Genomic DNA, 11437 nt, shown 5'->3' on the forward strand with positions numbered 1-11437 from the left:
GTATGTAAGACGTTAAAACATTTTTTCGTCATTATATCTTATTATATAATGTTTATAAACACTAAAATGTTGATTACAAGCATCCGATTTTGAAATGTAGAGCACTCTACTTCCTGTACTATTTTACAACTTCTCTATCTAAAGAACTAAATCCACTCGAATTACATAGAAATTCTAACATGAAGGTATTATACATATAACGTGATATTCCGTAGCATAATCGTGTTTCAAGCGATTTCTATCAAAAGCTTTGAAAGATAAAATAGGTCATTACGCAACCAAAAAACAACGAACTAGATTATAAAAAACTGCAAAGCATGAAAACATTGCATATTTTTATTTTAAATTCATCTAAATGCTCTGAAAGATTAACATTAATGAAAAGTGGAGATTAAGTACTAAATAATATTGTACTATTTGTTAACTTCCATTTTGAAATTTATTATCAGTCCGATTTAATGCAAGTGTGTTATTTGTTTTATTTTTAGTATCAATAATTTCTATCTTTATTAGATAATTTTTTAACGGACTTACAAATGGGTTACATGATGGTAAGTGATGATCACCACTCATAGACGTATTAACCATTCCTTGCATCGCCAATGCGCCACCAACCTTGGAAGCTAAGATGTCATGTCGCTTGTGCCTTTAGTTGCACTGGTTAAATCATCCTTCAAACCGGAACACTAAAATAATAATTAATGATGTTCGGTGGAAGAATGTCTCATGAATGGTACCATCCAGACGGGTTTATACAAAGCTCTACCAATGTTTTTGTTTGTTACTCCTTCAGATTTTGTGAAAATGCACACACGTTTGTGTGTGCGTGCGTGTTTACGTGTGTGTATCAAAAGTAAAGCGGATTTACTTTTTATCATTGAAATGATGGCTGACTGCGTGAATTGAAATCTTTAAGAAATAAAATGCTCTTATGTAACTTACGTGATATTCATTAAATTTTATGTTTACGTAGTTCTAATACATTCATAGTTTAATCTATTAGGACGACAGCTATTTAAAATAATTCTTTGAGGATTATTTGTTTTTAATTAAATGCAAATACTTTCAAAATTGTGATAGAACGCTGTTACATAAAGTATAATAATACTGTTATTTTACATACTTGGAAATCACAGAAATCTGCCATAAAGATGGTGATTTTATAAATATTATCTGGAAATCGTGATCATTTCGAAAACATATTGGTTAAAATAAGTATCCTGACGGCATCAATTCCTTAAAATATCATATAGACAAATCAGATAAATTATGTAATTTGATAGTTTTATTTAATAATCATTTTTCGATTCTTTTTTTATAATTAAATTGGTTAAATTATAAAAAAAATATTAACATTAAAATAAAACTACACACATAATATAAAGACTTGGTTGTTTGATCCAATGGTTTTCTTAATGTAATGATTTCTATAATATGTAGAATAACTCAAAACTCACTACAGGATAATATCGCGAAAGTCATGTGAGATAGGCGAAAATAAATATCACTTTTAAGAATTTTTTTTGGATATTTCACTAGTTAGACACGAAGTGAGTTCTGGCAGAATAGCACTGCAGGTCCGAGCTAACTCATCATACGAACTCATTATTCGAATAACGCTCAAATTTTCGTGTCAATAACGGGTGTGTCCAGCTCGCTACCGCCTGTCGGAAGTGCTAGGGGGACCTGTGTCTGCGGGCTCTAGTTTGAAGACCCCTGTCGTGTATTGAATGAGCTATATTTGTACTTTAGTTTCTCTGAAACGACTGTAATAATTGGCGGGGGATTGAATAAAAGGTGTGGGCGTTTGGTAAATAGATCTTGATTCTCATTATTATAAATTAAGATTAATTAATACTTTCAGGGACAGCAAAGTAGACACAATAACAAAGTATTTGTTATGACGTCTGTAGACGTTTGTTGTCGTATAAAATGTTAATATCATCCTCATTGTTAAATGAAATATATTTTTTTCTAATTTATTTTATCATTCACTACTTTGTTTAAAAATAAAAACGATGGTTTATGGTTTATAGATAATTTCATACCGATAAGAACCGTAAAAAAGTCACTAGTTTTTGGTCATCATTGTTATTTTACAGATAATATTAGGTATTTATGGTTTTATATAAATAATGATCTTGTATTGTATAATTGTATGTACACTGTTAACTTCTGTAAGATATCTTCAATTTTATATGATGTAGAATTGATTGATATTATATTAAAATTATAACACTTCGCCTTATTGCCACCAATGGTGAAAGTAGGACTGGTTCGTTTTTAGCGATCGGAATTGCGATTCAACGGGGAAATGCTGCTAGCATTCTTGTCACCGTTCCACGCGGTCAAGATTTATACAGTAACATTTTATAATTATTATTTGTATATATTTAAGGACTTCATGTTAATAATTCTTAGGTATATTACGGGACGTTTAGGTATTAAGCTTTTAGGGTTGGTTTTAAGAACATTTAGAAATAACCAGTGCACTGAATCATGATGTAATCTGATGTTAGTGGTTCCTCTAAAGTTTAATTTTATATAAAATGTTATCTTTATGTAAATTTAGTTTATTTCTAATTCTTTGAATATACTCAGTTCATAATCTAATACCGGGAACAGAATAACATAATTTCACGGTATTCCTCGAATGTACGTTTTTAATTAAAAATGTCCTAATGTATTTTGTAAATTATCCTGGCGGATTAAGTTCATAAATTATGTTTTTTTTTTAAATTAGTTTTATTTTTATTAAACTTAAACAAGTTTGCTTCATATGTCACTCCAAAGATTCAAAAATACTTTGTTTCGTTTTTTTTTTTATATTTTTCAATATGATTAATCATTTATAATTTATTTTACAAACTTTACGTATTTAGTATTTACGTAAGAAATTAAATATACATTTTTGTCCAAGTAACAAGGCTACATGGAAATGCAATCATGAAATAATATGAATAATATGGTTTAACAGCAGGAACTAATTTGTAATACACCTAAGGCGGAGAACAGCGTGGTTAGCGCACCTAGGGAAAGATGTCCAGCAGTGTATTGAGTTTCATTGAATGTTGATGTCTAGTCTGTAGTATTTACAAAGTCTGTTGCTACATTCTTAGTAAAAGTTTATACCGTTTTTTCTTAATTACGTTCTACCCACATAAATCAGGTTATTTTTTTCTTTAAGATATAGGTTGGCGGACGAGCATATGGGCATATGGTAAGTGGTCACCACCACCCATGGCGACAATGGGGCTGTAAGAAATATTAACCATTCCCTAAATCGCCAATGCGCCACCAACATTAGGAACTAAGGTAAGTGAACACCAAGTAATTAGATTTACTAATATAATTAATATGAAATTCTCTGTCTGCTTGTCTGTTTTTCACAGCCAAACAGGTGAATTGAATTTGATGAAATTTTGTATGAAGAAAGCTTGGAAGGAAAGAAATTTTTATGCCTAACACCTAACACCCAGCCTCAAAACGCGAGTAAAGTCGATGATGAGTAAAGTCGGGCGATAATTTATTTCATATAAAAATAGAATAATTGAAATCATTTCCGGTTAAAAAACAATCAATAAAAAGTATCAATGTACATCTGAAAATAAATTAATGGTGAAAATTTTTTATAACAAGCTTCAACATACACACATCTTGCCTAATCTATTGACCTTGGTGTTACTTTAATTGGGTCCTGTGTAAAATCAACTTATGTTTGAATTATACCATAAAGATGTATTGTATAGGAACTGAAATACCTTTGAAATATTACGTCGTAGGATAAGATATGTTCTGATTAAATTTAAATAAACAATAAATGTTTGTTACGTTGCTTTTGCAATTTATAATTTATAATATTGATTTTCCAATAAAAACTTGTAAAAACGTATGGACGAAGTAATCCGTAATCTGAATTCATACACTAACAACACATATTATGACTGAAGTATGATTCGCCGATGACCGATCGGTTTCAAAGCTTTACACGACTTTTAGAGCAAAAGTGTTTTGTAGTCGCGTTTTTTTGTTCATATTTTATATCTACCAGCTGTATATACTGCTTTAAATGATGTTATGTTACTTTATTTACAATTTATAAATTACAGCTCCTCTGAAGTGTCCTGGAATACGGTTCATTTACGTTTTATACTTAACAGTACTGTTTAGTGTTTTTACTTAAAACTATTTAGTATTTTTGTGAGTCTATGTAAAAGACGTACAGGTAGAAAATATTTAACATCTCCGTTCCCAAGGTTGATTTTTACTATGATATTACTCACTTGGTGTTAGGGCTTTGTGCAAGCTCGTCTGGGTAGATGCCACCCACTCGTCAGATATTGTACTGCCAAACAGCAGTACTTGGTATTGTTGTGTTCCAGTTTCAAGGTTGAGTGAGCTACAGGCACAAGGGACATAAATTCTTAGTTTAGCGCCATTATCTATGGGTGGTGGGTACTTACCATCGGGTGGCCCATTTGCACGTCTACCAACCTATATCATAAAACTAATATACCTCCGTGATCGAGTAGTGTGTACACCAGTTTTCATGGGAACGCTACTTGAGGTCCCGGGTTCGATTCCCGGCCGAGTCGATGCTGAAATGTTCATTAATTTTCTATGTTGTCTTGGGTGTTTGTGGTACCGTCGTTACTTCTGATTTTCCATAACACAAGTGGTTTAGCTACTTACATTGGGATCAGAGTAATGTATGTGATGTTGTCCAATATTTATTATTTATTATATATATAGCTTGGCGGGCCTCATGGTATGGTACTGTAAGAAATATTAACCATTGCTTACATCGCTAATACGCTACCGACCTTGAGAACTAAGATGTTATGTTTCTTGTGCCTATAGTTATACTAGCTAACTCACCTTACAAAGCGGAACGACAACACTACTGTATACTGAAGTTTGTTGGCGCATGGGCGGTATAAGGAATGATTAAAATTTCATACAGTACCAATATCTATGTTGGTTACTCACTATCGGGTAGTACTTTGCCACTTTGTTTTTAAACATAAAAAAGCAAGGCATTACGCGAGGCTTCTTGAAAGGACCGTAAAAATAAGAAGAATAATAAGATATGTTTATCATTTTAATTTTATTTCTCTTTTATTTTATAAAGCTGCTATGGGATACGATATCTAAGAACCTTTTGAATTTTTTTATATATATAACTATTGTATCGCTGAGATGAAGGAAAACGTATAGAACCTATCCTCGATAATTTTTAATATAATTTAGTTAACATTAATGACAATTTAATTTGTTTCAATGTTATATCGTTCGATAAAAGTGAATAATTATTCGAAACGATAAAGGGAAACAGGTTTTGTAATTACTTAATTCTTATCTTCATAACACAGTTACGGTTTGATGTAAAATAAACGTAATGCTTTGAGTTATTTAGTTAATATACAATTTTTTATCAAGTATATACTAATTAGTATGTCAATACTTCGTGAAGTCGTTGGTTCTGTATATATTTTTTTATCCTCTAATTGCATGGTTACTGCATTTATTATCCTTTTGGGTATTTTGTAGAATAAAATTTCGAGTTTTTGTAAAATGTAAATTAAATAAATAAATATTGGACAACATCACATATATTACACTGATCCGAATGAAAGTAGCTAAACCACTTGTGTTATGGAAAATCAGAAATAACGACGGTACCACTACACCCAGACCCAAGACAACATAGAAAACTAATGAACTTTTTCTACATCGACTCGGTCGGGAATAGAACCCGGGACTACACACTACTCGACCACGGAGGTCGTCGGTAAAAAGACGTGAGATAAAAAAAATGATTCGCCATATTGACTGAAATTATAAACGAAAGGTAAATATTACACGTATCAAAATGGCGCATCACAATGGTCGTTACGACATTTTACGATAAGTTCGATCATTGAGTGTCTTTCCTTACAGAATGGCTTTACTGTGTGAAAACACGTCAGATCTTATAGAATATAGTCGTATCTGTATTTATTCGATACCTTCGCGACAGAAAATGCTTTTTACTCAACTTTGTCTTAAGCAATATAAATCGTATTATTGCTCTTTCAGATTGTTAAGGAAATTGACGTTATTTCATTTACAGACAAATACAAAAGAATAAAATGGGATATAGATGTATAATACTAAATTTAGGAATTAAAAGCTTATTCGTTATGCAATGAAAATAATTGGTTATTAAACGTATAGCTGTTCCGCTCCACCTCTGTCCTCGTACGTAGCATTGGGTTATATAACCTTCCCCAATCGTTGGGGTATGAAAATTAAAAACATATATTTTTATCATTAGATAAACGCGTTAAAAAATATTTCATGTTCATAATATTACTAAAGATTTATTTATTTATCAACCTATTAATAAGTTCCATTCTATCATTTTAGAAAATATTAGAAATAAAATATTTTATTTAAGTTAGCAATCTTAATTTTATGATTGTCTCCTTGTCGATTTCAGCCATGTCCAATCTTTTACGCAGGAGATATTAAAGTGCAATATTGTGTACACTCATAGGTTGACGGGTTTCTCCATTCCTTAACTCTCATTGTCCGATACTGCTGCACATAAAACCCTGCCTGGCCCCAAACTCTTTCCAGTCCTATCGGATTTGCTGTTCCATTGGTTTATGAAAGTGCACTGGTGCACTATAATAGAATATGCACAGTTAGCCAGTTTCTTTTAAGAACGGCCACCGTGTTTGAAATAGGTTTGGATCACATCATCACTAGTATTTCGAAAATACAAGTTAAACTACTAAAAATAACATTATATAGTGCAAGAGTCCAACATATGAGATTCCTATGGACAAGACAAAGAGCTTCACAACCTCGGGCTGGTACTGGGAATTTCTTGGAGAGTAATACAAATAATCCGCTTAAATTTTACGAATTCCTATAGAAATGTACAGGCATTTCATATTATAAAGTCTTGTAAACAAAATACTCTACAATTATGAATTTCTACTTATATTACTACACAGTCTGAATCTACTTGACCTCTCCTATTTATTGAACGTTAACGAGCGTTATGAGTTTCATATAAATCGAGGAAAACAGACGTTTTACACAAAACCTGTATTTATATCTTGAAGTACTACGTTCAGGGTGGGTTCAGGGTGGCTGCATCCTGATGCATCGTTTCAACGCCCATATTTTTCATATTCAGAAGTGCTATGTTTTCTACTTTTTTCTAACGTTTGTTGCGTAAACAGTTTAATTGTTTTGAAATATAATATCAATATATTTTTTCTGTTTTCAATAATTCTTCTATATTAATAATATTTTGATTAGGGTCATAAGAAGTAAAATACAAAATCGTACCGAATCGAATATTTTTAAGGTGATGAAATCTATGTAGACATACAAAAAAAACTTTGCTATTTTTCGAAGTCCATATTTTGACAATTTTAATACCTGGTGGTAGGGCTTTGTGCAAGCACTATTGATACAACCACTTATTAGATATAACACCGCCACACAGCAATATAATTAGTATTGTTGTGTTCCGGTTTGAAGTAAGTCAGGTCCAAAGGTTGATGGCGCATTTACGATTTAAAGGAATGTTTAATATTTCTTACAGCGCCAAAGTCTAAAGGCGGCGGTAACGACTTGCCACCAGATGGCAAATCAGCCGATTTTACCCGTTCGACTATCGATAATTCGATAATATAAAAATAAAAACATACTTTTAAAGAAAATTCTTTGTACAATCGCGATTATTTTTTATCAAATATCGATATTTCCTAATCTCCTTTCCGTGGAACCATTTTGACGTGTTAATGTTTTCAATATAACTGATAAAAACTAGTTCTTTATCAGTTATATTGAAAGTTTGTTCGATAAAAGACGAATCGTGTTTCAGAGTGTTTTAAAATAAAGAAAAAGTAAGTGGTTAAAATATTTGATTATTTCATCACAAATTTTTAAAACTATTGTCAACTAATTTAATATATTTTTTTTTAATTCGTGATTAATATTATGTAATTGTTTGAACTTGTATGTAAACAGTGACGAATTAATGTTTAACTTAATTTTTGTTATTTAGTTAAAAACTATTTTTGTGTCAAAGTTATTTGAAAAGATTTATTTGGTTATGTAAACTTACCTTATAATTCATTTTATTTAGAGATTGTTGATTGAAATATTATTATAACAATTATAAGTTCCATCAACTATTTAAAGATAGTAAATATTATACGTGATGTAAATTTATCGATGTGTCATACTAGAATATTTTATTATTTCAAAACTTTTTTTAGCTTAGTGTCTTAGTCATAATATTATCAGCGTTATTTGATATCATTCCTTATCGTTCACTTTAAAATATTTAGTTACAATATATCAATATATGGATGTATTACAAAATGTCTGAAAATTTAAAATTAATATTATTGAATTATTTATATGTATGTATAACTTTATTCAAGGACCACATTGTTAGTTATAAAGGTGTCTAAAAACACAAGTTCTCATAATTACAAAATCAAAATAAATCATGATTATTTTAATTTGAGTTTCTTATAATTACAGTGAAAGATCCGACAGTCGATTCGCAACCTTATGTACGGCCATCTCAAGACCCTCCGCCGTACCCTGGTCTCCCAGATGGACCAAACTATCCTGGTCCTGCATCTGGTCCAAGCTATCCTGGTCCACCTGGACCAAATTACAATGATCCAAGAACTGGACAAAGTTATCCTGGCTACCCAATATCGAGTCAGCCACAAGTTACAGTGGTTCATCCCTCTAGCACCACAGTATACCCAGCTGTCGTTATTGCAAACAGTATGAGCCCAAATCCTTCGCCATACGTATGTAGATCATGTAACCAACAAATAATAACCAGGGTTGAAAGAACTCCATCTTTGAGAACACATTTGTTTGCGCTGATGTTGTGTATTCTTGGGTAAGTGCCATAATATTTATTTTCAATTTATTTATTAATAAAAATACATATTAGTGACGTTGCTGTATGAGATTATTATTATATTATTAATAATTACTCTCAAAATGAAAGAAAACATTTCAAATATATTATTTTCTATGCCGGCGATAAGGCGAATAGAACAGTTTTAATATAGAATATATTTGATGAGCCGAGATGGCCCAGTGGTTAGAACGCGTGCATCTTAACCGATGATTTCGGGTTCAAACTCAGGCAGGCACCACTGAATTTTCATGTGCTTAATTTGTGTTTATAATTCATCTCATGCTCGGCGGTGAAGGAAAACATCGTGAGGAAACCTGCATGTGTCTAATTTCAACGAAATTCTGCCACATGTGTATTCCGCCAACCCGCATTGGAGCAGCGTGGTGGAATATGCTCCAAACCTTCTCCTCAAAGGGAGAGGAGGCCTTTATCGCAGCAGTGGGACATTTACGGGCTGCTAATGCTAATGCTAAATATATTTGAACTCAGTATTTTTTATTACAGTGTTCACCTTTGTGTTAGAGATTATTGTGTATTTGAAAACTTAACACTTTGACATTTTAAAATAAACGATAATACCTAACTGTGTTTTAAATGATAGTCTTTTGTTGTTTGTTGATCTTCTTGTATATATTTTTATTTTTCTAATTTTCACTTCAACATACATATTTAGGTCAACTAAGTATATATTTGTCAAATTTTAATTGCTTTCGCCGTATATACTCGAAAATAACAGAAGAAGGAGAGACGAGTGATCATTTAATTGTTTCTTGTTTATCGACCTTACGAAACCTTAAATCATTCAAAACAATTGTTCAAACAACAAGTGACACTGATGAGATTTTTACGGACAAAAATGAAAAATGACACATGAAAGTCACTATAATATTTATTTAAATAAGAATTATTAACACTTAGGCCTTAATATATAAATAAAATTAAAAATAATTACAGTGAAAATCATGATCGAATGTTTCATTTACAGTTGCTGGCCGTGTGTGTGTCTTCCTTACTGCGTGGACACTTGCAATAACGCTGAACACTATTGTACGAATTGCAATGCGTACGTTGGATCGTATATCGGATAAGAGAGAAGGATACTGGATCCGTGTGGTTTCGGTAGAGTAGAACAGAGCTCCATCGTAGTCTCCGTAAGCGAATAAGTTGACAAGTTATGACGTAGGCTCTCGATATCTCCTTACCGTCGTGGATTTGTATGCTGTCTGAAACCTAACGTAGTGACAACATTCCCTATGTTGCCATAACAATCTGTAAAACTATTTCATAAGTTTAAATATGTGAATATTTCATTACTCTGTAATAAAAGACAATACAAGAATACAATTATACACGTGATAAAAGTACATGAATATATAGCATGTTTAATTAATATTTTTCATATTATTTAAACAATTTATTTATTTTACTACTTTGTAGAGGTTGTTCACAAATATACGGAAAATATTATACTGTTATGAATAATATATATTTATAATAATAAATAAATATTTCAGTTAAATTTAAAATATCGTTAATCTTTGTCTCAATGAGTATATAAATTGTACGCAATGTTTAATGTATTTTTTATGTGTCCTAATGGCTCGGTTAGACGTGATTCTTAACCGAAGAACATGAAATCAAAATGTATTAAAATCAATAGAGGTGTTCTGTAAGAATATTCTCGAAACTCAGCCGAACACGAGTTTGAAATGTCAGTATGTGATATACGATTTTGACTATAATTATTATATAATTTATAGAACATGTCGCCGTAAATCGGTTATCAACATTTCACGTGTGAGATGCGAAGTGAATTCTAACAGAATCGTACTGCTGGGAAAACATTAATTTTACACCATGAAGTTTTTAAGTGTGCTTAATGACAACATCTTGAGGAAATTTGTATTTGCCAGGTGACATTTTGTGATCCGTTTATCCACCAAATCTTATCGAGGTTTGGTGGAAAAAGGTCGAAACCTCCTCAATTGGAGATGTCTTTCCCAGGCCTTTAGTGTAGTTATTTGATATTGAATAGGAGTTTAATTAGAATTAGCGTTTTTAGTTGTGATAAACGTAATTACTTATCAAAATAATCTTTATTCAAGTGGGCTCATAAATGAACTTTGGAATCGCCGTGCCACAGTATTGAATAACATGTAATAATACCACATTTTCAGAGTGTATATTCTACCAGCACCGGCAAGAAACTCAGTAACAACAATATTAACTACTGAGTTTATGTCAATTAAATGCATTTAAGTTTATATACATATACGGTCTGAAAATCAACTAATATTAAATCGACGTTTATAATTAATCTTTTTTGACATGAGTTTTAAATTTATTAAAAGGCCAAGTTAAAAATAGCTGTGCAATCTTATTATAGAAATTAACACCGTGCTCCGGAAGTATGTATCGATTTTATGAAGTCGGAATATATTCGTGTAAGTTTACTTTTACTCCTTGTGTTTATACAATGATCAA

General features: G+C 31.4%; 1 protein-coding gene across 1 annotated transcript; it reads left to right on the forward strand.

Annotated features, from left to right (window-relative positions):
* Positions 1-8673: 8673 nt before the first annotated feature.
* LOC125069944 (lipopolysaccharide-induced tumor necrosis factor-alpha factor homolog) lies at positions 8674-10323 on the forward strand. Its single transcript, XM_047679571.1, has 2 exons — positions 8674-8929; positions 9939-10323. The coding sequence occupies exons 1-2, from the start codon at positions 8811-8813 to the stop codon at positions 10039-10041; spliced, it is 222 nt and encodes a 73-aa protein (XP_047535527.1). The 5' UTR covers positions 8674-8810; the 3' UTR covers positions 10042-10323.
* The last annotated feature ends 1114 nt before the right edge of the window (positions 10324-11437 follow it).

This window comes from Vanessa atalanta, chromosome 16 (assembly GCF_905147765.1).
Source record: "Vanessa atalanta chromosome 16, ilVanAtal1.2, whole genome shotgun sequence".
Lineage (NCBI taxonomy): Eukaryota > Metazoa > Arthropoda > Insecta > Lepidoptera > Nymphalidae > Vanessa > Vanessa atalanta.